Genomic DNA, 27,788 nt, shown 5'->3' with positions numbered 1-27,788 from the left:
ACAGCGTCACACTCCGTTAAAACACTGGAATCTGTTCCTTAAAGCACAGCGTCACTCAGGACTGAGCCACTGAATGGAACAAACAAATACTATAAATAGCAGCGAGCTGTTTCAATTAATAATACCCGACGACAGCCGAGTGAAAAAAAGTGAGCAGTGCAGCTTTTTGGTTATAAAAACACAATTTCTTGATTCTCCGTCAGTGACATTTGTGTAAAAACAACCCATTGTGGTTTTCCTGGGGTCAGGTGTTGGATTGTTTCTTGGCCAGGCACAGTTTCTGATGGGGGGGTCTTGACTTTGGTTTTTACTAGGGCTGCACAATTCATCTGAATCTTTATCGAAATTGCACTAAAAATTTTAAATATGTCTCAATATATCATTTTAGATCAAATATTGTGGTGCTGCAGAGATGTCCTAGCCTTCACATCACATTACAGACTTAAGGATAATCCTTTGTTTGGTACAGATCCCCGGAAGAAATTGCACCATAATAATTTTGATATATTTTTCAATGAAAATCTAAATAATGATGTAAATATTATTATTCATATCGCATTTGCAATATCAGTCAAAATAATATCGGTTAGATATTTTTCATTTGTAAAACGTTGCGTTTTCACCTAAAGTCATCAGAATTCTGGATCCATCGAGTAGATGTTGACACATTTTGATTGATAATTGACCTGCTAGATTACAGATTAAATGAAATGTCACAGGAAAAGTCAGGGGACCTCCCAAGTCATCAGGATTCTGGATCTGGGGACCATGAATGTGTGTACAAAGCTTCATGGCCATCATCAATTCATCTTAGTGTTAGTCAGTCTGAAGTATCGGAATATAAGATTTGACTCAATGATGATGCTGGATGGTTGAGGATCACCGACAAAGTCAGGAGTCATCCAGTGGGGACCACGAGCTTCTTGGCTAAATTTAGTGCCAGTCTATCAAGTAGATGTTGACACATGTCAAAGTAAGTGAAAAACATTGACCTGCTGGTGGCGCTAGATTACAAGTCAAATTATCACCAAATTTATCCAAGAGTTCCGTCCCTATAGTGTGACAATGCTGGCACGGTGAATATTTTTAAAAAAAAGGAACCACGGCATGGCTGTTGCATCTCACCGTACAGGACTAGCTAGCATCAACACAAAATCAAGAGGAGGAAGAGGTCACAGTCCTGCGGTGCGGGAACATGACAGCGCCGAGCGCCTCCCCCACCGCCCCACCCCACCCCACCCCAGAGCTGTAGGCTTAGTGCTCCCTCCCTCACTCTCTTTCTCTCTCTCTGTCTCTATTTTTATCTGTAGCTCCTCCTCCTCCCTGCCAGGCTATTTTCAGCTACAGCCCCCCCTCATCTCCTGTGTTGGTAAATGCGTCTATTCTCCTCCCTTCTCTCCCCCCTGCGTGTCCTTTTTAATCTTTAAAAAAAAAAAATCATAATCATTTTAACAACAGACACAAAACAGTCAACAGAGAAAAAAAAATGAATGAATGAAGGTGAAAAGGGAGGGATGGACATTGAGGGAGTGTTCCTCCTTCTGTGTGTCGCGAGGCTTCTGGTATGAAACGAGCCGTTGTTGACTTTCTCCTCATCCGTCCAACTTCCTTTCCACCCAGTGATCCACTTTTGCCCTCCTCCTTTCTCTCTCTCTGTCCCTCCCTCTCTCTTCAGCGTTCATTCAGCAGCTCAAAGAGCGTCACACACTCTACACTCTGACTCTCAGACAGTGAATATTAGCCGTCTGATCAGCAGCTGTTTCTGGTCGCTGCTCAAAGCTCGACTCCCCCCCCCTCTTTTTTCAAAGCCGGGGATAAGAAGACAACGTATGGTCCCTTGCTGTTTTTCTGGGGAGGATTCTAACTCGCCTACTCGTCCTCCTCTCCTCACAATTCCTCTTCTCTTCTCTTTTTTATTTTTTATTACACTCCCTCTCCCTCCCTCCTCCCTTCCATTTCCCTCTCTCTCTCTCTCTCTCTCTCTCTCTCTCTCTCTCTCTCTCTGTCATTATCTCAGCGCTTCGTTTCTAATTTTGGAAGCATGGAACCTCGGGGAGCACTCTCCCAAAGCTATTTACGTCCTCGCCTCTCCTCCTCCTCCTCCTCCTCCTGCTCCTCCTCCTCCTCCTCTTCCTCCTCCTCCTCCTCCTCCTCTCCTCTCTCACGTCGGCCAGGAGGAGAGTGGCATGAGGATCCTTTGATGCAGCCGAACAGGGGAATTCTGCTTCTCCTCTCCTCCCTGTATTTCGTGTTGTGCCGTTAGCTTGCGGGTGAGAAGGAAGCGAAAGAGGCTGTAGCGCCCGATCCCTCCCATCACTCCCCGGCTTGTGGGAAATGCACGGTTCCACACGGCGACGGGATTTCGTCGATCACCCCCCCTGGTCTTGCTTTTGCCTCTTCGGTTTGGTCGGTGGAGACTTGGTGCACCGCAGGAAACTTTTTTTTTTCTTCCATCCGCAACACGCTAGCCACCGTCACTGTTTTCGGGGGAACCAGCAGCGTGTCAGGACTGCAGGTGATGTCGACAAGACCAGCTGACCAGAGAAGTCACATTTCAGGTCAAGTCTGCACTTCCTAAATTTGGTTTCATTCCTCAAAGCCAAGCAGAGGAGGAAGGGGGATTTCTTTGGACCTGCAGCCGGGGTTGCAACATTTAAAAAAAAAAAAAAAAAGGAGGATTTTAAAGAAGAAATGAAAGGCAGAGGCTACCTGCAAAAACCCCACTGAGACTGCAGCCTGAACAGGATATGTTTGCTGGGTTACACAATAAAAGCAGAGAGGAGTTTTATGGGGGAGTTGTTGATGGAATTCGCTGTGCTTTTTCATTCAGATCGTTTTGCAATAGAAGCGCAAAACATTTTGAAGTTTTCAGTTTCGAAGTAACCGATTATTTATTCCATCCTGGAACGATTAATCCACGATTTAATACCTTTTGAAAGCATCTTTCAACATTTGTGTCCCCCCTTCCCCACTGTCTCTAGCGCCCTGAATCCTAAACTGAACCATGCCGATACCTCGGAAGACGAACTGACCGGGCCTTTTTTTTTTCTCGTTTGTGACAAAAATCGAGCGCCGCCTCTCGTATTGGCATGCTGTTGCATCCCACGGTGTCAGGATTGTGCGCCATGTTGCAGACAATCTATGAAACGGAGTCCTGTTTTTCCTCTGCCGGCACAGACAGCCACCACCAGCCTCTGGAGCTCCTGACTGGCAACCGGGGCTCCAGCACGGCCATGCCCACCGCCGGTGAGTCATCATCTGGGAAAGGAGAAGATGGGGAGGGGAGGGGAGGGGAGGGGGGCTGCTGTATGCTGGAGGTTTTGATGGGGCATCGGACTAAAGGTTTGGATCTGAATGTGAAAAGTGTAATTTATAATATCTGGTGAATACTTTGTTTGTTGTTGTTTTTTTTTTCAAAGGAAAGGCTTTTGCTACCCTTTCCATACTATGTGTTGGTGGATCACAGAAGCTGTCAGGTGTGTTTGGGTGTTAGTTATGTTAGTTATCATGGTTTTATCAACACGGTCAGCCGTTTGAGGCAACCATTGCTGCCTTTTGCTTCACAGTTTGTGCTGCTTCTCAGAGTCATAACTCAGTCAATGTTCACACACGTTTTTTGTTCTTAAATAGAATCGACTTCCACTTTCCGTGGATCTCATCACCTGTGATGTCCATAAACTTCTATGAATCTGCTGAGGACTTGCCTGAGAATCACAGATTTTTCTTCAGTGTCAAAGTAATCAAGTGATAGCTGTCCGTACAATCATTGGCAAACAGGAATTGATAATAGCTTAACGCATTTTTGCACTGTGTGCGTTTTTTTTTGTGCGATTCAAATGTATTTTATTTTGATATATTTTTTCTGATCTGTTATTTTCGTAATGAGTACTTTAACACAGACTGCGAATATTACGCAGCAAAAAACAGTTTAATTTTTTGCAGCTTTCTCACCGCGACCAATCAACCAATCACGTTGTGCGGAACGGACTTATTCAGAACGGACTTATTAAAAACATACTCTACAGTAGACAACAACACAGAGGCCCCGTAGTCCGAACTGAGGCGGCAAACCTTATTACTCTTTTCAACCTTGACAAAGGCAGTGCGGACCAGATCCACTCTTTCCGCTCTTGCCTTTCACAATAAAAGCCCTTGACATAAACACAGCGTTACTGTTTATCAGAGGGAACTCTAAATTCACTCAATAAAATAGCCCACAGTAGCTTCAGGCTGTGCAACAATTGACCTCAGACCGCCAGATGCTGCTCCGGGTCAGTAGGGTCCTGGTAGTTGGTCCTCTGCCTACGCCAACCGCTTCAGACCTTCTTATTGAAAAAGTCTTCACGCTGTCGCAAATTCCCATCAACGCCGGTATGAAAATACTTGCAATGAGTATTTTCCTGCCAATTTACCAAAATGTAAACAAATGTAACAAAATGTAGAAAAAAAAAAAAAAAAAGTTGTAGCCCACAGCTAACTCACTGACTCCAAGGCAACAGAATACTTCCTGTTTACATCCCCTAAAACCCCTTCATTATAGGAAATGTAGTTCCAAAGCCGAAAGCATGAATATGAAAGAATAATAAGAATAATAGCCACAAAATCCCATCTCAAAAATCTCATGATACTATATTTACTGACCCACTCATCTATCCATTCACAAACCCCGTGGCCATACAAAGAAAAGAAGTCAATCATTTCTAATTCCAAATATAAATGCAACAGAAAGGCATATCAAGGAATCACTCAAGACGTTCAAGGCAGAGAGCAGATCCTTGAAGCACAGTAACGTCTCCTCTTCACTTTTTGTATTTTTTATTCTTTTTAGGAGCACGAATGCAACAGGTGCTGCTCCATAAATCACACTCTCTCGTGATTCCCCTGCAAAGTTCCATCCACAGCTCCGTGTCGGTGTAGGCAGCGTGGATGGATGACCTTTGTTTGGGAACCTTTCTGAAGAAGAGTTTATTTTTAACACGGACGGCGCGAGGACACGGCCGTTATCTTTATTTTTAGTCCCATTTAAGTGATGGCTCCGATGCTGAACGCACATCTAAGAGTGGGAGCAAAGAGAGACCAATGTCTTGTTGTCGGTATTCAACCTGAGGAGCCTGCCCAATGGGTCTCGGCTGCCAAAGCGAGGTGAGCCCTGCGCTCGAACCAGCAGGTTGTTAAGTTCTAAGCAGGACGTACTTCCGCGCTAATCTTCTTTTTTTTGGTGTGTGTTTGTGTTCAGACTTTAACAGGCTTATGCGTTTAGCGTGAAGTCGGCGAGCGCCTGTGCACTGATTCGATTGCTTGGCTCCAAAAGAAGTAAAAATAAACGGCCAGCGGCCACGATTGTTGTCAGAAGCCCGGTGTATAACACCACAGACGGCATCCTCTTTGGATGACCTACAGTCTGCCAGCCCATAATACTTCTGACCCACCCAGCAGTCTCTATGGCAACACCACACATGTGACTCCCCCTCTCTCTCTTTCTCTCTAAGCTTCTAATTTGTCGAAAGTACACACGGTCATTATACTATTTTCGCCTCTCTTTCTCTCTCTCTCTCTCTCTCTCTCTCTCTCTCTCTCTCTCTCTCTCTCTCTCTCCCTCCTCTGGCTTTTTTTAGTGTTTTGCAGGGCTGGTGTCATAGTGCCTATTTTCTTTTAGCGGCGCAGACCGAACAAGACAAGGGGGGGGGGGCGGGGGGAGGGAGGGAGGGAGGGAGAGAGAGAGAGAGAAGTGAAAAGACGAATATTGGTTTCCAGAAATACCTCCCAGCAGCAGCTGTGTGAGATCAGAGAAACAGGGGTACAAAGAGTGAAAAGTCCTCTGAACTGGACATCAAACTACACACCTCTGTCTTCTGTCTTTATGAACCAGTTTTTCACAATCAGCACTCGGTGCAGCATCTTTGTAACAGACAGACGATGGCTATACATGGTTAACGTAATCAGAAGAAACGGATAAAAGAGCAAAGTCAAGATTTAGGTTAAAACGAAATCCGGTTAGCTGCTAGAACAGTTGTGGTTTTGTTAAGTTCCCAATCTTCCTGGCTTAGTTCATTGCTGAGATCAGTTTCAGTGTTTTTAGGTGGACCGCTTTCCTTTTGTTCTTTGGTCGTTAACTTCTTCTTCTTGAGTGTATTCCAAACTTAGTGGACCCATAAAAGTAGCGGTAGCGTTCCTGTCTAAGGCAGAAGTTGGAACATGAAAAAATAAGTTACTGAAAGTGTTGGACAGAGCTGCAACCCGGGGAGTCAACAGGGGTCCGTCGCCGGTGTCAAATTGATTAGAAATAGAAATGATTGTAGCAGAAGTGTTGGTAGCAGTTCAAGGAGGAAGTCCACTCATATATATTATAATCTGTGCTTCCTTATTAGTCTTCATCAGTTTTAGCTAACTATGCGAAAAAGCGTCATGATTTTGAGTTTTGAGTCATATTAGCACCAACGGAATAATAAAATCTGTTTGTACCAGGATTCACTGGCTGTGGACAAACAGTCCGTCTTTCATTCTCTCCACTGCGTCCCGCCCCGGGCGCTGGAATGTGTAACTGCAGCGAGCTTCAGTCGGTTAGATCCCGGCATGATTGACTGAAACGTTGCCTCTTTGTCAGACAGCGCGTCAAGTGCGCGCGCGCGCGCGCGCGCGTGCGTGTGCGTGTGCGTGCGTGTGTGTGTGTGCGTGTGCGTGCGCGTGCGTGTGCGTGTGTTTACCAGACTATAAATGTATTCGGTTTGACGTCAGACGCTGGCTGCTGTGGAATGCTGCTCTCTTGCCAAAACGGACCGTTGCGCGTATGCACACACACACACTCACACACACACACACACACACACACACAGGGACAGTGTGTGTGCTGTAGTGGAAAGGGGAGACACGTGCGTCACAGTGAAACACCAGAATATTTGTTTAGGTAATTTAGATGTGAGTGGCTGCACACAGACACACACACACACACACACACACACACACACACACACACACACACTGACTGACTTATTTATCCTCTACTCTCAGTTTTGGGACTTTTTAAAAACTTTTTTTTCTGGAAACGGCCGCAGTGACTGAACCAACCAAACAGTTACGAACCAAAAAAACCTGTGCTGCTTTGTCGAACGTGTGTGTGTGTGTGTGTAAGTAAGAGCAACGTAGTCGCTTCATTCTGCAAGATGTAGACAGAAATAAGCTGTGATGAGGGATTTGATTAGTACGTGTTTCTCTCTCTGAGGTCAGAGGTCAGATTGTCGTCACGATCCTCCCCTCACGGGGCTAATGAGCTCGGCCTAATTGCGGGTGTCGATGTTTTGATCAGCTTTTGGACCCACGTGGGACGCAGGAGCAGAATGTAAAGGGATGCGCCAAAGCAACAGGATGCCTCCGTATGTAAAGGTCGTAGGTCAGACTACACAGTAGGTAATTCCTGATTGGATTTCCTCCTTGGCGAGCAGACGGGTAATATCCTCCTGACATCCCGACACTGATCTAATAGCAGGGGGGGGATTGGTCAGCCGAGGCCAGGAGAGCGTAGTCGGTCGGCACAGGTCGGGGTCACTGCCCTGCTCAAGGGCATGTCGATGGGATTCCAAGAACCCCCCCCCCCCCTGCCCACCCACACCCACATCTCCCCCTCCCCCGTCTGTCTATCAGGCAGTGTGCTAACATGTTGCAGCTAAGCTGATAGGGGAGCTTCCTATCTGAGTGCTAGCATTGTAGCTACACATACACTGATGCCGTAAAAAGCTAAACAACCGCACACAGAAAGTGTGTTTCCATCCAACATCATGCTTAATATTGCTTTTCTATTTTAATTTCCATCAGGCACTGGTGTTAGTATCACTTCTTATACACTTTATATTTTTTACTCTTCTTTGTTGTTGTATTTAACTTTTTGTATTGTAGTTGAATTTTTTACTTTATTTGACCGTACTCTTATTGCTATTGTGTTCTATTTTTCCAATGGTGTCGGTATTATTTCTTTTACACTTAATTATTGTTATTCTATTGTTCGTATGTGTTTATATTTCTCCTCTATTGTTTTTTTTTTTTGCTATTCTTCTGTTGAAATCTTTTATGAAACTCTGGCACAAGAATTTCCTTCGGGATTAATGCATTTCTCTCTTATCTTCTTGTCTTATCTTATATGCATTTTCTATTATGTAACAAAAATTTGAGCGGGGAAAAATAGAGGTTTGTAGAGTTTGAAAAATTTGTGTATCGATAAAAATCGAAATTATAATATTATAATTGTGTGGATTTAAACGTCTACTGAAGAGACAGGCTTTTGTGTGGTGCAATGAAGAAACTATAACCTTCATAAAGGTAGATGGAAAAAGTGTGCGTGGTGAAGAAGTCAGCGCAACAAAATGAATGAATTAATGAAAGAAAAAATGAAGCATACATCACAATGGAGACATACAGAGAATCCTGCATTATACATGATACAAAATATAATCAAATATGCAAACAATAGTCCATATTCAAGTTCCAAAACATACCGTATCTTTTTTGAATTCACCGTCTATCAAATACACCCACTTAACCTGCAGGTGTCCACACAAAAGCAGGACCCCCCCCCCCCCCCGAAACGCTACACTTCATGGGTCGAAAGCTTCAATGAAGTCGATGAAGATTTGAAACGATCGCGTCTTTCCCGCGTCATTTCGTTTCACGAGCTCCAAAAGGTCAGCCAGCGCTACTCTGGCGCCCGCTGCAGGAAATCCCTTTCAATCCGTCACGCTGATTAGCTCGAGTGTCGACCCCCAAATCCAGATCAGCACCAGACGGCGCAACACCGAGCAACTTTCAGCTACAGATGACAGCAGGCTTCTCTGACACATGTTAACATTTACCTGTGTCCTTAGTCCTGTGACATCTTTGGGCTAGGGACCCTTAAAAAGGAGAACACCCCCCCCCCACCCTCTTAATCATAACACCTATTATGCGTATGCTTACTAGCGTTTGTACTGTTAGATGCTATTGGAACTACTCGTATTATAAAACTTACCAACTATAAGTGATACTTCATGGTGATAAACGGACAGACATTTCAATTTGAATCATGTTCTGATAAGATGCATTAATGTAATCTTTTATTAGTCCCACGGGAAATATGCAACTTGTGTACCTTTTTAAAGCGTCGATCCTTAAGATTTCAGTCCTAATTTGTATTTGAATGAAAACAATGGAGTATTGCAGTCTGGAGTCTTGGGCTGCTTCCGAAAAATTCCATACGAACATGCTATTTCTCAGAATTGGGTGCATAGTTCAAAGAAAACTGTAATACAGCATTTTTTCCCCGGGCATGTCGCCACAGTTGGTAATACAGCAAATATATAAATCTTGCAATGCTTTCCTCACCATTGTGTTACCTCCTCCAGCAATAGATGAGTGACTAAACAAACATTTATCGGAATGAGAATCTTGAAGATTGTCACTTTAAAAAGAGGTTGTTTTTATTTATATTGCATTTGGACTCATCTTGACAGCATTTATAGTCCAACAGTAGCAGGACCAGCATAGTCCAAATAAATCCAGATGTTTAAACTAACTCGTCTGCAGCTGACATTCTGTAAGTGCTTCAACTTAAAAATAATGAACTTACTGCTGCGTGTCACAATCACAGCGGAGTTTCTGTTGGTCCAAAGCTAACGTGAGTGGGCGTAACGGAGACTATATGCTTGTTTTATTGGCACAAATGGTAGATGGGCACAGTTTTAATAATACAGCACAATTCTATAATTCCTGGCAAATTATTTAGCAAACCCCCCGACAAAGTGCCACTGACCCCACTTTGAGAACCACTGGATTAGCCCATAGACTGCATAATAGAAGTGGACGTAGTCGTCGTGACGTCACCCATTGGTTTGTGGACTGCGGTTTTCGAGCCTGAAATTTGGCTTTTTGGCGGTCGCCATCTTGTTTTTTTGCAACCAGGGAACAGAACTGACCATATTTGGACTGTGGAAGAGTAACGTAGAGACGCCGTATACGGCTCTGGTAGCGACCTGTCAATAACAAAGTAATCCCGCCCTAAAGCATACCCTGCTTTATGGTTTATTTGACTCTAAATGGATCATCATTTACTAAATGAACATCATGCTGTATTGAAGAAGACTTGAAACTAGAGATTGAGACCATAAACTCATGTTTACAATGTTTACTGAGTAGAGTCATTGTCTCATAGACTTCTATATAATCTGACTTCTTTTTGCAACCGGAGGAGTCGCCCCCTGCTGGTCAGTAGAGAGAATGCAGATTTAAGGCACTATTGCATTGGTGTCACTTTTTTTAGAAGCGGAGGTTCCTGCCTGGTTTAGCCTAGCCACGCTGAATATTGGATTAGCTAAAGCCGAGTGTTGCTAATAGTAACACTTGGGTGAATCTAAATCGATGCTAGGCTAATGTTCGTCTTGTGGCTATTTTTAGGGTGGCAGCACGTTGGGTTCTTCTTCTCTTACAACGCTATCACATCTCATCTGAATGAAACGGGAACTGCCTGTGTGTGTGTGTGTGTGTGTGTGTGCGTGTGGATCGAGTGATGTAATAGTCTGACAACATTGTCCGGACTAATCAATCGGTCTGTCTCTCTCTCTGTTTGTCTGTCCCACAGTGGTGGAGGTGAAGAGCAGCCTCCCATCGGGCATGCAGAGCCCAGTCGGAACAGCAGGCGAGCAGAGAGGAGGAGGCGGAGAAGGAGGTGAGTAGGGAGTCAAGAGTTCCTTAAAGGGTAACTCCACCGATATAAGAACACAAAGTGAAGTAAGCAAACAGAACAACGTGTTCAGGATAAATAAAGACGACCTCTCGTCTTTTTTTCCAGGTGGGGGTCCAGGAGAAGGCCCAGGAGGAGGAGGAGGAGGCCCAGTGGATCTGCGGACCGAGCCCAGGGTGGGGTCTCTGTCTGGGGGCGCAGCGGCGGCGGTGGACACGGCCATGAGGGAGCAGCAGCTCCAGCAGGAACTGGTGCTCCTCAAGCAGCAGCAGGAGCTCCAGAAGCAGCTGCTGTTCGCGGAGTTCCAGAAGAAACACGAAGTGCTCACGAGGCAACATGAGGTCCAGCTGCAGGAGCACCTGAAGGTAGGCATCTGCGTGTTTCGGTCGCTCCCCGACAACCCCCCGGCCGCAGGCTTACTAGTCGGAAAAACCCTCTCTCCTCGTCACTTCAGTAAAATGTGAATGTGTGTGTGGGTGCGTGTGCATGTGTGTGTGTGCAAGCAACAACAGGAGCTGTTGGCGGCGAAGCGGCAGCAGGAGCTGGAGCAGAAGAGGAAGCTGGAGCAGCAGAGGCACGAGGAGCAGGAGAAGCACCGGCTGGAGCAGCAGCTGCTGCTGCTGAGGAACAAGGAGAAGGGCAAAGAGAGTAGGTGACGCCGCCACCGCTGTCCACCCACGAGACATCGGCACAGAGACGCCGAAGCCCCCCCCGCCCCACCGCCCCTCACTCTCTTGTGATGTGCTCTGTTTCCCCTGAAGGTGCCATCGCCAGTACAGAGGTGAAGCTGAAGCTGCAGGAGTTCCTTCTCAATAAGAAAGAGCCCGGCATCGGCGGACTGAACCATTCCTTCTCCCCAAAGTGCTGGTGAGGATTTTGTTTTTGGAAATAAATAAATATAATGTATATATTTTCTTAATGTGAATTTAAGCTGCGTCTTCTGTACTAGCAGTTATTTAGCGATTCCAGTTACAAAAGTGAAAACTGTTTCTCAGTCCCGGATCAGAGTGTGTGATCCCTCCTCATTGCCTGGGGTGAACAGTGTCCCTTCAGCACGGTTGTGTAGTCTGGCCCCAGGCTTAAAGGGACAGTTCAGATGTTTTTCGAAGTGGGGTTGTATGAGGTACTTATACATAGATGGGAGGACCAGCACAGGAGCAAAGCGAGGTACTGCCGCAGAAAAAATATCAAAATCAGTTAAGGTTTGTACGCTATATTTAGAATATTTTACCGCTTTATTTTGCCGTCAATCATTTCCTAAGTGGGAACTGAAGACATTACGTCACACCCTTTAAAATATCAGAGTCGAAATGCTGAAAAATAGCACCAATTTTTTTACGAACATGAATTATGTCGATTGGTAACTTTTCCAAAATTGGTCTCTATACGTGTATTTATACAGTATATATATATATATATATATATGCAAGTATTTGACGGCGACACTAATTCAAATGCGTCAGTTAGACCGTAAGTAAACATTAGCGGGTCACTCGAGTTGCTTTAGACATAACTGTAACCTATATGTAAATTAAGACAGGAGGTGATTTGGCTCTGATGACACATCATTTGATAGTCTATAAAAGTGCCACATCTTGCACACATTGCACATTTCTGTAATGTCCCATCTTTTGGGAAATGCCCCACAATATAAATTTAACCCTCCGATAGTATAGCCCTGCTATTATTTGAAAAAAGAAAAGAAAGAAAAAGGGACTGGAAATATTAAACTGTACCTGTTGTCATTTCGGTTGAGATATCCTTTATTAAATAGATGACACAGTCTGTTCTCACTGAAGATCCCTGTTCGTGTTATGAGGCACATCATTTTACCACTTTGATCTCAGAGAACATCCATGTTTTTTGTCGTAGATTTGTGACTTTAATCTCAGGAATGTTTTTTTCTCTAAATATTACTCACCTCCCCTAGCACCGCAATTATTTTTAATATTTTGCACCATCGTACTTTTTACTTTTGGCCTTGAAAGATCATTTTTTTGCCATGTAAGAGCGATTTGATACTGATAGTGGCTTGACAAATACATAATAAATAATGAATACAAAATTATCACTTTTTTCCTTATGTTTGAATGACAAAAAAATACATTAACAGTAATATATTCCATGTCTGAAAAGGGCCAGAAAAGACACGATGTCACGTCCAGTTCATTTCAACAGTCCCTACAGGAAGAAAACGTCAGGTTTTGTGTCGGTCCTCGCAAAGCTTTTTCCCCAAATCCATTTTGAACCAACGTTGAGAAATAAAACGTCAATACAAAAATATTTCCACAGCAACAGGAAATAACAGGAGAGGCATTCTAGGAAATGTAGGAAACGACTAAGTTAAGTGGAGAAAATGACACTTAGCGGCCGCCTAATTTGCTTTCTCCTCCTGTTTCTGTGTGTGTGTGTGTGTGTGTGTGTGTGTGTGTGTGTGTGTGTGTGTGCGCGTGTGCAGGGGAGCCCAGCACATCTCCCTGGATCAGGGCTCTCCTCCGCAGAGCAACACCCCAGGAACTCCTCCCTCCTACAAACTGCCCCCGCTGCTGGGGAACTACGAGGGCAAAGACGACTTCCCGCTCCGCAAGACAGGTAGGAGACGGATGCAGACAGTGGGAGGATATGTGTTTTTGTGTGTGTGTCTGTGTGTGTGTGCATGTGTGTGTGTGCATGCGTGCATGATTTGTCCCTTTGCCATTAAAAAGTTATCTGACGAAGGATTTTGCGGAGGTGGAGTGTGGTGTGTTTATGTTATATACTGTATATATATATGTGTGTGTATGTGTGAGTCAGTGTGAGTCTGACTCACCAGGGAAGAGCTAGCCCAAACCTAAAGGGAACACACACGCACACACACACAAGCACTGTTTCAGTTCTAACCAGGCGGCAACCTTCGCTTCTGAAAAGTAAAGCTAATGCAGAAGTGCCTTAAACTTGCATTCTCTCTAATGGCCATCAGGGGGCGACTCCTCTGATTGCAAAAAGAAGTCAGATTGTATAGAAGTCTATGAGAAAATGACTCTACTTCTCACTTGATATATTACCTCAGTAAACATAGTAAACATGAGTTTATGGTCTCAAAAGTCCTCTTCAATCCAAATACGGTCACTTCCATTCGTTGGTTGCAAAAATCCAAGAACAAACTCGATGTTTCAAAACGGCAGTCCACAAAGCAATGGGTGATGTCACGATGACTACATTCACTCCTTATATACAGTCAATGGTTCTAACTCATAGACATGTTCAAGATAGATCAATCATTGGCCGCCCTGATCCCACATAGTCCATAGGTAAGCAGTGATAAAACATCCAGCTTTTCCAGCTTTTAGGACCGCTGGAAGCTGTTCAGGTGGCTCAAACCAATAAAACCTAGATGCTTTTTTTACCCCTCTTGCTGCTCTTTGCCCTCAACCCTGACTTTTAGACCAAAGCCACCTTAAAATACACCTGCTGTGGCTGCTCATCCAGCAAACCAGCCAGCCGGCCAAAATGTAATGTAGGATTTACCAAGACAGCCTGCTCTCCGATAGTCTCCTGTTGGCAAATCACCAGGCGCCTTAAATACCCCCCACCAAATACTCTGCCGAGCAAAACCCTGCCCTTGAAAAGGGAATGAAACAAATAACACGAGATTAAAAGCTACAGTCACGCAGTGTATATGTTTAGGGCTTTTGTTGTGAAAGGTAAGAACGGAAGAAGGGGATCTGATCTGCGCTGCCTTTGCCGATGTTGAAAGGAGGAATAAAGTTTGCCTTCTTGGCTCGGACAACGGAGCCTCCGTACTACATAAGATTACCTATTGAAAATATCTGTTCCGAATAACGTGATTGGTTGATGCCTTTATTCGCAATGTTGAAGCTACGAAAAATCTACTTGGCTCCAGAAAAAACAGACGTCGCTTTTTTTCTGCACCTTAATATTTACATTCTGTGTGAAATGACAAAGGTTTGAACAAATATATTGTCGTGTAAATTAGGTCTGGGCGATGTGGAGAAAAGAAATCGGAGTATTTGTAACAAAATACCTCACTATCGGTATTAGGACGATATTGTAGGGTTGACCATTGGTGCTTTTACAAAATATCTACATTTTAGATGAGATTTCTGATAAATAATCAGCAACAATGTGGATATGATGACTGAGTGCGTAAAGGCAAATAATAGAACTGGTAAGTTCAGAAAATGACATCATTCTACTGTAATGCAGCCTAGAAAAAACAGGAAAAGACAACACTTATATAACAATAATGGGTTATCCAAAATCTAACAGTATATCAGTACATATAGCCCAGCCCTAGTGCCAATTAATTGCACGGAAACACATTTTTTGGCACCGAGCTGAGCTGTTTTCACCCCCCCCCCCCCCCCTCTCTCTCTCCCCCTGTCTCCAGTCTCGGAGCCCAACCTTAAGGTGCGTTCACGATTGAAGCAGAAGGTGGCAGAGAGGCGGAGCTCTCCGCTCCTCCGCAGGAAGGATGGAACCGTTATCAGCACCTTTAAGAAGAGAGCCATAGAGATATCAGGTGAACACACACAATGCTGCACATGACAGTGTTCTGCATTCTGAAAGAAGCGCGAGGTTGCAAACAGTCATAAAATCACAGTAATAGTGTGTTTAGTGTAATGTGTAATTTGGATTTCATGAGTTAACTCTCTCTCTCTCTCTCTCTCTCTCTCTTTGTCTCTCGACCAGTCTCCTCTCTCTGTAACAGCGCTCCAGGTTCTGGTCCCAGCAGTCCCAACAGTTCCTACTCGGCTATCGCCAATGGCAACACGGGGTCGGTCCCCAACATACAGACTGAGGTACATCTCAACACTTTATTTTTATGGTTCCTTTACACTCACCGACTCATGCTGGTTACATTTACACCAGTCATGTCTTCATACGGGACACACAGCTCAGCCTGCCCCCTACAGTTCACTGTGGTTTGTACATTTACAAAATAAGTGTTGACCTTTACTGGAAAAATGTAAAATACATCAAAACCTTTGCAGAACTGAAAAGGTAACAAGCTGTAACAGTTTGAACTAAAGCGATTTTATAGTTACGAAGGGGAATTCTAAAAGGGTGTGTCTTAATATGGAATTTTAAATATGTGATAGATGGGATGGAACTGACAGCGAGGAGTAAAATGTTCCACAGTCTGACCCTTTAAAAAGCTCTCGCGGGATATTGTTCTTTGCATTATTGAAATAGTTTAAATGGCTCTAAAATAACAACCATAACGGCTCAAGCGTTCAGTCTTTTCGCAGCAGAAGGCTTCTATCATTACCTCACGTTACGTACGGAACATAATGAAACTATCAACGCCTTTACAGTGTCAAATATTTTAAAAAAATGGCTCAAATTACGTTCGTTCTGTTGAAAAATATTCTGTTCATGTTTCTAAAGTTTTAATTATTCAAGAAAGAATATGTATATTGTGTATCTCTATTCAAATTTGATGACAGATTTAAAAGTCAGATATATTTTACTATTTAATAATTCATTACTTAAAACAATTATTGTGGTTTGTTGAATTCCATAACCTTTTAGCTTAGGTTGTACAGATTTTAGGGATGTGAAGCATTTGAAGATAATCCCAAGAAATTAGATTAGATAGATTTACTTCCATCATCAAAATGTCTCAACCACCTTATTAAGATGGAGAGAATCTTGGGCATCCTCGAGTCAACTTAGAAAAGACTCAATAATATGTGTTTGGTTTGGTTTTTAGGGGAAATATAGCAGCACGTCGTCAGCGTAGCATTGATAAGGAATGTTTTATAAACTGATCCCAGCAGAGGCATGTTTAATGCAAAGTAAATATAACTTTGGAGTAACACAAGAGACAGTAGCACAAAAGTCTATGTTGTAGATAAGAAACAAACCGCTCTGAGGTGTTCAAATTGAACGCCTAATAAACATTTGAATCAATACTTTGGTACAGCCTGAAATGCCTTAGATTATCTCTCCAGGTTTCATTAAATGTTGAATCACAGAATACTCAAACATAGCCACTCACTAGGGAGGAGTTTATTATGGGCTGTACTGTATCAACTACTTCCTTAAGAGGGCACTGAACAGATGTTAACAGGTTGTGGGTGTTTCCTTGTTGGAGAGCATGGTCCTCCTTTTATAAACGGGGATAATGAGGCTTGTATATGCCGGCTCACAAGCATCATCATCATTTATCCCAATATGTGCAGGTTGGCTTTTATTTGAGGATTGAAGCCTGGAGACAGTTGAGATCATTGGCAGATGTGTTTGATAGGGATCAGGGCTCAGCAGGAACTTTTAAAAGCGGGCTGCCACCCTGGCAACCGGGCATCAGCTTTCGGTTGCTTCTATCTTTCTATTTGTTTAAAATGCTCCTGTGTGCACGTAAGTAAAGGCACCAGCGCAATGTCAGCGTTGTTTGGTTCCGGTTCTGTGACAGCAATATTTAAATATCACTAATATTTAGTAACAAATACTAAATATTTATTTTAGTGCTGGGCAAGTTAACGCGTTAATTTTGCGTTAACACATTCATTAATTAACGCCGACAATTATTTTATCGCGCGTTAACGCATTTTTTAAATTTATTATAATTTTTTTATTTTTTATTGAAAGACAAGAGACAATACATATAAATAACAACAAGAGGACGATAAGAACAGTGGGATAAAAGCCAGCAAACATCCTATAGTCAGACTGTCTCATGTTTATCGTTTTGTATTGGAGATATGATGTCCCTTCAGGGTTGCCGTAGAGAAAAGGCGACTTCCACTTCTGGTCGAGGGGGGGCAGAAATAAAGAGAGAAGCTGCACCAGCTGTTGCTCTCCCTGGAGACTACTGGACATCGTTGCGGTAAAGTCAGCAGACACTCAGATCTCCGTGGTCAACTCAGCAGACACTTACATTTTAGTGCACCTATATGCTGAAATTCACAGTAAACGCATTTAAACGGCACAGATCGGGAGCGAGCGAAGGACTTTGAAAGTTAGCGGAAACATTAACGTGAGACAACATTCGGTTTCTTCAGACGAACATCCGGTTTTCAGAATAAGATGCCAACAAAGTATGGATTATATTCACATTAAGTATAAAACATGCTACCTGCATCTCGTGAACCAAATGTTATTGCCCTTTTGTTCATATAGCAGTACTTTTAAAATAAAAGTGCGCAATACACTACTTTTTAATTAATTATTGAACTTTGCCATAACAATGCGATTAATTGCGATTAATCGCAAAAAATCCATGCGATTAATCGCGATTAAATATTTTAATCGTTGCCCAGCACTAATGTATTTTTATTTTTGCTGTTTATTTTATTTTTTTTATACAGTTAAAAAGTTAAAAATTGGTTTCTAATTTCTCAAAATGGTGGCCAATGGCGACCTGGCAACTGTTGCTTTCGAGCCCTGTGAATATTATTGAGTTATTAAATATGCATTGAAACAGCCAAGCCCAGGAAAGAAGCACTAGAAACAGGATCCAGAGAGTGAACAGACTTGGTTTGAAAGAGAGATTCTGTTCGTCGATGCTTACGATAGATGTTAAAAACAATGGTTACCATAGCAACTTGGAAGAATCTACAGTGAATCTACAGTGAATAACCATCAGACCAACCCCTCATCGTCCGCTGAGACTCCACGGAGCAAGACTCTGCAACTAACCAGTCTGCTGACGTGTCTGTCTGTCTGTCTGCAGCTGAGATCTCTCCATCAGACGCTGGGGGCTGATGGGACATTGAGTCCTCTGAATCTTTACACCTCGCCCTCCTTGCCGAACATTTCCCTGGGCCTCCCTGCCAACTCACACATCACGGTGGGTCAACGCAGCACATACGCACTCCAAAAAACACAGAGGCGCACAAAAACACATACTGAATATATGTAACACCAGCATCCTGTAGAGAATGAGACGATTAGTAATGTTATCTTCACAGTAGACTAAATGTAGGGTTGCTGCTTCTGTTCTCTCTGGGGCTCAGTGTGCAGGACAAGACAGAAATACTGCACAGTTGACCGTTCACTAGTTAGTTACCATTGCAGATGCAGTTTTCAATGCTTAAGGAGGCAGATTTATAACACTGTCTTAAATAGTATTTCACCCAGAAGTAAAAAAAAAGAAAAACAGGCTGAAATGATGGCTGTTCATTTTGATCAACTCTCGTGGTTGAGTGGTGGCTGCTTTAACTTGTCTGTGTGGTAACCATGGTAATGCCCCCCCCAGACCTCCCAGGCACTGTCCAACCAGCAAGAGGCTGAGCGTCAAGCCATCCTATCGCTGCGAGGGGGCGGAGCTCTAACAGGGAAGTTTCTCTCCACATCCTCCCTACCCGCAGGTAAGCTTTACCATAGCTCATAATTATAAGTTATTACACTTTAATTATTATGTTTCAGCAATATACATTGTAGCCACTGTATATAAATATGTATGTGTCGTTCAATATGATTTATTCACATGGAGAAACATTTAGTTTTCGAAGTTGATTCTATTTTTTGGAGCGAGTCATGACTTATTAATGTTTCTTTGCAGGGGTGGGGCATGAGGTAGAGACAGCGCCCCCCAGCTCTCATTCTGCCCATTCCTCGTTATTGCAGCATGTACTACTGCTGGAGCAGGCCAGACAACAGACTGCTATGCTAGCTGGTACCTACACACACACACACACTCACACAAGTACACTTACGTGCATGCTAACATCCAGGTTAGTGTCCACCCTTAACTCATTGTCTGTCTGCTATGACCCTTCCGCCTACTTAGTCCCCATGTACAGCCAGTCGCCGCTGGTTACGGCAGAGAGAGGCGTGTCCAGCAGCATGCGGGCGGTCAACAAGTTGCCTCGCCACCGGCCGTTGGCTCGGACCCAGAGTGCACCTCTGCCCCAGTCCCCCCAGGCCCTGCAGCAGCTGGTGGTCCAGCAGCAACACCAGCACTTCCTGGAGAAACACTACAAGGTTAAAAAACAAACAAAAAAAACTTTCACACACGAGCACACTCACTCACTAACATCACCTTGTGTGTGTGTGTGTGTATAGATTCTATCGAAAGTGGCGGAGCTTCCTAGGCCTCCGCCCACTCACCCGGAGGAGACTGAGGAGGAGCTAACAGAGACCAATGACATGCAGGAGGACGACGAAGGGGCGAGCCTACACAGGTGTAGCATTTTTGACAGCAGTCAGCATCAATGACTGAGCAAGTGTCTTTATTTCTATGTACTGTATGTTACCGTACCTGTCACTCTGACCAATCAGGCTTCAGAAGGAGGGGTCAGACGACAGCACACCCTCCTCCGAGCGGCTCGGTGTGCACGTGAAGAGTGAGGAAGAGCATGGGAGTGTGCACGTGAAAGGGGAGAGCACAGAGAGCGAGCTGGATGAAGAGGAAGAAGACGACGACATCATCCAGCTGAGGGAGGGCGACGAAGAGGAGAGGGGTAGCTACACGCAGGTTTGTGTGCTTGCAATGCTTTGCTCTGTAGAGGCTGGTGTGATGCTAGTGAGGCGAGGATAATATAATAATAATATAGTAATAAATGGTTGAAATAGTTAGATAAAGTAATGGATGAATAATTGAAACGCTTGTAATGAATATTTTTTTACCTAGCTGGCTAGAAGTAGTGGGTAAATGGTTGATACGTCCAGGATCTGGCTCTCCGAGTCTTAGTAGTTAGACTGCAAAACAATACCAACCTAAGTGTTGTTCGTTTGTAACAATATCCACTTTTTTTGCGTCCCTCAACGGCCACTTTGACATCGGTTGAAACGAACACGTTTAGAACATGATGGGACGGATCGACGAAGGGTTACTTGAGCTCTTCTGATAGCAATGCGGGGGCATCGTCAGGTTCTCGGGTCAGTCTTAAGCTCGAGGCCTTTTGGTTGCGCAGAATCTTCATCCCACAGAGGGATGAGTCACACAAACGCATCATCGGCCCGACCTCCTGCTGTTTTCAGCCTCACTGTGTTTGCTCCGCTGCAGATGTTGCCGTGTTTTAGATATCTTACTCATCGCAGCTGACGGCCGGCCTTGTTACAGTCCCTCAGTCCAAACCCGAGATGGCTCCGGGTGCGTTTTCGCCCTCGATTTTTTCACACGCAAAAGTCCTGAGTGCGTTTGCGTGTCACTCTAGTTTTGTATTTTTTTTTTTCTCTTGTTGTGCTCCTTCTTCAGAGAAACAACACATTGTGTGCAGTTGGAGTGTGGACTGCTGAGGCCCTTTTGATCTAACCAAAAGAATGAACAACACAAGTTATTACTGTAACTATACAGCATATCGACCTTCTCAAATCTGTTGCCAGTGGAGGATTTATGATCTACTCCTCCTATTTGTTCCGTCCTCTTCAGCCATTTAAATCAGGTGATCATTTCACATTTCCACTGTTCTGACTCCTGCTACCCAGACCATGTCTCCTTGAAATGCCAGAATAGGAGAATATATACTGTATATTCTGGGTTGCTCGTTGAGCAGTATTAGCTGAAGCCTCTGGCATTTAACACTGCATAAATTAGCCTAACGGCTAGCAGACTTTTTCCTTACTCATAGCTCTTCTTCTCTTACCTGGTTTAAGGTACCGTATCTCCCCGACGGAGCACCTGAACAAATCGAATTTCGGCCTGCATGCACGTTTTTATTTGAGTGTTTGAGCTCCGTCCCCGCTCCGCAAAAAGCCCCGCCCACGATGAAACACAGAGAGCAGAGGAGAGGAGAGAAAAATAAAGCAGTTAAAGACTCCGAAACGTGGTCAAGACTCTCACACTGAGCTGAAAGTGCACATAAATTAGGGAAATAAAATATGAAAAATAGTGGAAACGTTGTGTAACCCAAGTTGAAGCACTGCTCTTATTTTGCCCAGTGAATGTGTACGTTTTGAAAAGCATTATATTTCACGTCTGCATCTGCCCCTGGTGAGTCATTACGATAAACAGAAGGCATAATAATATATAATTCCACCCCGGGAGGAACTGAATGTTCTCTCTCGCAATTAGGTGGAAAAAAAAGATATGTGCCCGCGGCCACAGCAAAGTGACTGATGACTGCAACGGGAGGGGGTCAAATCATTTTAGACCTTCATGTTGATATTGTACCATTATCGTCTTCTCACTCTGACAGCCCGCTCGTGGGCCGTCAGAGTGATAACTGCATATTTGTGTTATGCACACAACTGCCCTGTAACAATGAGTATTAATGTGATATCTCATTAGAAAACTACGGTTCTTGTAATTCGATTTATGCAAACCATTTCAAGATACAATAACAACAGCAGGTACAGTTAACGTCTCTGTCAAACAAGCACTCCAAAAATAGCCGATAAAATATCGCCGTGACTCACCGATTATGATTCATAACGTCCCCCTCGTGCATGCTAGTCCAGCAAAAACGGTCTTGCTAGGTGGCTAAGAGTCCACTCGATCGAATCCAGTAAAAGATTTAGTCCAAAACACATTAGTACGTCCATAAAGACCCACAGGGGGTTGTTGCATCATTTCAAATTAGCCAGCAGATATGATAACTCGCGATCATATTTCGGGCATAACTTCACGTTCCGTGTCAACAGAGCGGAGATTTTCATCGCAAAATGGAGCCTACATTCCGCCGGTTAGATTGACACCTCATTTGACCCAATAGGAGCTTCTATAGCCCGGCCACAGTCTGGAACAGCCAACGAGAGTCCGCTTTGAAAGACAATGCTCGCCTCACTTCTTTGGGTATAGCTCGAGCCAATCGCAACAGATCCAGTTCAAACTCAGGCTCCATATAGCCAATGAAATTACGAAGCCAAGGATATGCAGATTTATCAGATTGAATGCTGGGAAAGTTTTCTAACCTGAACTGGAAACCATGAGTCAAGTTCCTGGGACAGAGTATGAAGACTAAAGTCTGGTTCATGAGAATTTTCAAGAATCTGTGAAAGTTGATAATGGTTAAATATGATATAGTTAACCATACATTGACATAAATGAACTATAGTTTGAATTTCAGAAGTGTAGTTTATCGTAGTATATGCATTTTGATGTGGTGACGCAAGCCTCCAAATGCGTCTTTACGTGGCAGCACTCTTAGTAAACCTTGCGTAAAATATTAATTTTCTGTCGTATTGTTACCAAATTTTAACTTATACTAGGTGTCATGACTGTTGGCTGTCGACGGAGTCTTTTCAAGACTGTAAGTCCCAGCCATAGGTAGCTGCTGCCATCTGTTGGCCAAAACAAATCTAGGTGCAAGTAAAATGCTCCTCTTTCACTGTGCTGAAAACGCATTAGCTCAATGCTAGTAGCACTTACGGTGATTCTGACTGATTGTGAAGAAACTTCAGAGTGTTGCCGTTCAATAAAGACTAAAACCATGCATGTACTCCCAATGGTTCAATAAGAGCTGTCAGTTTACTTTGGGTACGCGGTTGATAGGTGTTTTAGGCAAATTATGCAGGAATGAGAAGAGGTTTTAAACATACAATACCATATCAATATAAAGAGTTATATTATCCTATAATTCAAGTCAAACAGTATGTTGTCAACATAATTGGGAAGTGTTCAAACTCAAAATTGCTTCAAAGTAATTATATATACAATCCGTTAACAGACTGACTCCTAAGACAAGTTTGGTCCACTGATGAATGGATCAGTCCAAGATCTTAAATTCAATTTAAAAAAATGTCCTCTCTCCATAAGCACACAAGTACAGGATGAGTCATCCACAGAAAGCTTTGACATTTTACAGAAACAGAGAAAAGGGTAGGATTTTGTGACATGTACATACGGTCAGTCAAGCTTGAGCAGAGACACACACACACACACACACACACGATTGCTGACGCTGCAGTGACATCACCAGCCTGGTGACTCAACCACTGGACCCGTTGCTGTGTGTCTTTCTGTACGTCTGTATATCTTGACGTGTCTGTCTGTGTGTGTGTGTGTGTGTGTGTGTGTTTTAGTGTCCACCCACACATGATGAGTCACCCAGTTCGCAGCAGGGAGCACAGCAACACTCCCTATATATAGACGCTACAGAAGACGCGTGTGTGTGTGTGTGTGTGCGTGCGTCTGCAGTGCTTGGACCGACCTCAGAATCACTCCGTGGAGGTTGTCGATCATCGGTGAAGTTTCACAGACGGTCGGTCCGAGTTTCAGGAAAAGCTGAACACGAATGTAATAGTGAAAAGTGTTGTCGTTGCAATGCTCCATTGATTTTCTATTAAATCAGTCAATACTTCAATCCTGAGTTTTAGCCTGTATTCGTGCACTGATGCACTTGTATAGAATTATAGTAATTTCAGTGTGTGTGTGATGAGGGGGGGGGTGTTAAGCATGACACACACACATACACACGCCGATCTCTATGAATCAGAACTTTCTCTCCTCTCTCTTTCCCATCAGGCCTTGCAGCACCTGGGCGTGTTCCAGTCCCTGTTGCCCCACAGACCTCTGGGAAGAGAGCAGTCCTCCCCCGCGGCCACCGTCAATCCCATCAAACACCTCTTCACCACCGGTCAGTTTCTTTCTGTGTGCACGTCTGGTTGTCGTCACCAGACGGAGAGTTTTTGTAGCGTCAGATGTGTCAGACCGCCCACTGAAAGACACCGCAGCTGTTGCCTAGCAACGTGGGGGGGGGGGGCTGCCGGCTCTCTGTCGTGTTACACACTTGACTTTTCAATGCGACTTCTCCCATCCGATTACGTCAGGACGCATTAACTCTAATGACTAACTCTGAGGAGAGCAATCAGCATTTTAGCATAAAAGCCTAAAGTACCAAAATCCGGGGGGGGGGGGACTTTTATTTTGAAGAATTCTTAGGAAGCAGCTATTCTTCAATAGAACAAGTCTACTTATACTGCAGGGAGCGGCAACAATAACATTGGACTTTTATTGTGAAAACATTAAAGGGAATGGAATACTGTTCATCCACCGGTTAACAGCCGCTCCTTTGACTACTCTCCGATCCGGCGGGTCGCTTTGAAGTATGAGCTTTAAACTGGTGCATCCGATGACAAAATTCACATTGAAAAATCAACTGAAGTGAAATGATTGAAATGGCATCAGTTCTTAAGTATCTGTTTTGTCTATTGTAGCTAATTTCCTGGTTTATGAGTATCGTGGATCACGTTCAAGTGTGAAATCCCCGATCTGCTGCATTAATGCTGCTGCTGTTTGCTGTCAGTACAAAGCCAGTATTTCTCTTTTATCAGTCACCCAAGAGTTCAGGGAACACAAGCTCCATCATTTATGACTATTCATCTTCGTTTGTTCTGTGGCTTTAAGTATTTGGGAGGCATTTTATCAAGCAAACATCGCAGGTTAAAAGCAGCCTCTAACCTGCCGAGTTTGGAGAAGCTCCTTAGAATACGTGTTTGTTCTTTTGAGTAATTCATAAAGCCTCTTATCGCTAACAGTAGACGAGTTAACGAAGATCCAATCAGCTCCACTAAAGAAGTCCAAACAATCCAATAACGGCAGAGAGATGATGATTGAATAAACATGGCGCCGTCGATAGCAATAGAGCCGTTCTCTTAGCTGAAGAGTTCTCTCAGTTCCTTAGCTTTTATAAAAGGTCTTAAAAGGAAACTCTAAGTGAGAAACTTTTAGTGTAATTTAGGAAAGCTCCTAGTGATGAGATCCTTTTGAATGACTACATCCTCAGAACGCTCCCAACATTAGCTCGTCATGTCAATAGTGGATTCAGATGAGGCCTTTTATATTAGCATTGTGGTAAATGTGTCCCGCATGTCTCACACATGTTACACTTGTAGCTGCTGACATCTTGTGGTGCTTATTTGTCACTACAAAATACACGGAGAAGGACCGTTAACACATTTGTTTTTGTACTGGTGAATTTATGATGCCAACCATTAACTGTATGTTGTTTTATTTATTGGTTTATTTGATGAGGGACAGTGCACATTAGTAAAAACATTGCTGTAAATGCGCCAGAGTTAGCCAAAAGGCTATTTTTCATCTGTAGTCCCAAGAAGAAGATGTTACAAAATAAACCTAAAAACTGAATATAAGATTACATTTAAAAGGTTATACAATATTGACGCTTTACAATGTGTGCACAAACAATGAAAAAAGGTGAGAATATTAATATACGTAGTATCATCACTCAGGAGACTCATATACAGCACATTGTCAAGTACGAACAAGACATGCAACACAGAGGCTCTCAAAGTCAACACACACAAAGTAAATAAAAAAACTGTATGTTGTTATATGTTGCTTTTACTTTGCTGTTTATTTCTTTATTCCTCTTTCTTTTTCTTTTTTTTACCCAGTATTCAATTGATCCCAGCTGTCATTTGTACAGGTATTGGAGTATTGTTCTGTATCTTTTATTTGAGAATACTCTCTCTCCTTCTCCAGGGCTGGTGTATGACAGTCTGATGTTGAAGCATCAGTGTGTGTGTGGCAACGCTCACATCCACCCAGAGCATGCTGGGAGAGTGCAAAGTATCTGGTCCCGACTGCAGGAGACGGGCCTGCTGGGCCGCTGTGAGGTACACGCACACACACACGCACACAATCAGGACCTTTGTACACACAGCAGAGCTATGCCCACAATGCCGAGAGGTCATGGTTTTGGTGCAGGCTATCCCAGCATGCACTACAATATGCTTCTAACATTCGCCTACCAGGAGTCGACTTTAAAGCCTTCATGGTAGTTAGCACAGCTGATCTCCTCATCATCATCACCATCACACTTAACACGTGGTGTCTGTATTGTGCTTTACAATAGTTGATTCTAGTAGTTGCCAAATATCCATTTATTTTGTCTTATAGGGAAATAAAAATGTGCAGACTCCTTACTCAAACTCTCTTTGTGTGTGTGTGTGTGTGTGTGTGTGTGTGTGTGTGTGTGTGTGTGAGCAGAGGATTCGGGGGCGTAAAGCGTCTCTGGATGAGATCCAGTCCGTCCATTCAGAGTTCCACACTCTGCTGTACGGAACCAGTCCGCTGAATCGACACAAACTGGACCACAAGAAGCTGCTGGGTACCTGTCTGTCTGTCTGTCTGTCTGTCTATCTGAGTGACCTATATCCCTATATAGTATGTAGCTGTGACACATGTATACTGTATTTATGATATAAAACCCTTCTACATTGTTTAGCCCCCCCCAGCATAAAGAGGCACTTAACCCCTGATGTGACCGGCTGTTTAGCTTGAGGCTAAATCTGTAATTCTGCTTCTCTGTAATGCATCCCGCCTTATGCTGCATTCACGCCAAACACCGAGCAAATTCTCGCCTTGTGTTACTCGTGCTACTTTGACCGCGAGACGGGTAACCATTTCCTAAATAAGTGGAAGTCCCAGATATGTTGGGAAACCAAACACCGTCCTTTCTGGGTTCATAACATCATCCGGAGTTGCTGCATTCACCGTATCAGAGCATTATTCAAATTCCACGCGCCAGTTGAATTCCACGTTTCTGCGGTAATTGTTGCATCTGTTCGTGTCTTCCACTTTTATGTAATGGCACTGCGCGTGTGTGTGAACACATCAATACACACCACAAGACCTGTAAGTAACCTGTACTCTGTTTTGTTCCAGGTCCAATCAGCCAGAAGATGTACGCTGTTCTTCCCTGTGGAGGAATTGGGGTGAGGCTATCTCTCTACTCGCCTCTCTCGGCCCACCTCTGTCTCATGTGTCTGCGTGTCAGTGTCTTAGCTCCGGTCTGATCTCTGCGTGTCCCCGGCAGGTGGACAGTGACACCGTGTGGAACGAGATGCACTCGTCGGCGGCGGTCCGCATGGCGGTCGGCTCCGTCATCGAGCTGGCCTTCAGAGTGGCGGCGGGGGAGCTGAAGGTAACGCGCAGGGAAACACTCACAAGTGCACTTCTGCTTGACAAACGTGACACAGCGTCTGACCCGTCCTTCACTCTGTGTCTGTTTCCACACTAGAATGGCTTCGCAGTGGTGCGTCCACCAGGTCACCACGCTGAGGAGTCCACTGCCATGTCAGTACCAGTTCATCGTTACACAGCTGAATACCTCACTACGTGTCGGCGACGACTAACGGCTTGTATATGTGTGTCCTGCATTTGTGTGCGTGCGCGTGTGTGTGCGCGTGTGTGTGTGTGTGTGTGTGTGTGTGTGTGTGTGTGTGTGTGTGT

At 44.0% G+C, this 27,788-nt stretch overlaps 1 protein-coding gene across 5 annotated transcripts in view; it reads left to right on the top strand.

Moving 5' to 3' along the window:
* hdac5 (histone deacetylase 5) overlaps positions 1 to 27,788 on the top strand; it is a 53,591-nt gene that overhangs the window by 18,526 nt on the left and 7,277 nt on the right. For 3 of the 5 annotated variants that reach the window (XM_031876203.1, XM_031876202.1, XM_031876201.1), the window contains exons 3-21: positions 10,601 to 10,687; positions 10,811 to 11,067; positions 11,191 to 11,350; positions 11,464 to 11,569; positions 13,161 to 13,294; positions 15,093 to 15,224; positions 15,395 to 15,504; positions 18,381 to 18,497; positions 18,906 to 19,017; positions 19,212 to 19,325; positions 19,440 to 19,633; positions 19,715 to 19,833; positions 19,931 to 20,126; positions 24,057 to 24,168; positions 26,037 to 26,170; positions 26,544 to 26,664; positions 27,222 to 27,271; positions 27,373 to 27,480; positions 27,577 to 27,632. In XM_031876203.1, coding sequence (XP_031732063.1) covers positions 10,601 to 10,687; positions 10,811 to 11,067; positions 11,191 to 11,350; positions 11,464 to 11,569; positions 13,161 to 13,294; positions 15,093 to 15,224; positions 15,395 to 15,504; positions 18,381 to 18,497; positions 18,906 to 19,017; positions 19,212 to 19,325; positions 19,440 to 19,633; positions 19,715 to 19,833; positions 19,931 to 20,126; positions 24,057 to 24,168; positions 26,037 to 26,170; positions 26,544 to 26,664; positions 27,222 to 27,271; positions 27,373 to 27,480; positions 27,577 to 27,632 — 2,419 coding nt within the window. Of the gene's footprint in view, positions 1 to 2,006; positions 3,247 to 10,600; positions 10,688 to 10,810; positions 11,068 to 11,190; positions 11,351 to 11,463; positions 11,570 to 13,160; positions 13,295 to 15,092; positions 15,225 to 15,394; positions 15,505 to 18,380; positions 18,498 to 18,905; positions 19,018 to 19,211; positions 19,326 to 19,439; positions 19,634 to 19,714; positions 19,834 to 19,930; positions 20,127 to 24,056; positions 24,169 to 26,036; positions 26,171 to 26,543; positions 26,665 to 27,221; positions 27,272 to 27,372; positions 27,481 to 27,576; positions 27,633 to 27,788 lie in introns of those variants that run through there. The other 2 variants (XM_031876199.1, XM_031876200.1) reach the window with 2 other exon arrangements.

Source organism: Anarrhichthys ocellatus, unplaced genomic scaffold, assembly GCF_004355925.1.
Source record: "Anarrhichthys ocellatus isolate YVR2014 unplaced genomic scaffold, GSC_Weel_1.0 scaffold106, whole genome shotgun sequence".
Classification (NCBI taxonomy): domain Eukaryota; kingdom Metazoa; phylum Chordata; class Actinopteri; order Perciformes; family Anarhichadidae; genus Anarrhichthys; species Anarrhichthys ocellatus.
Note: the sequence above shows the minus strand (reverse complement) of the source record. Positions and strands in the feature narration are given on the sequence as shown.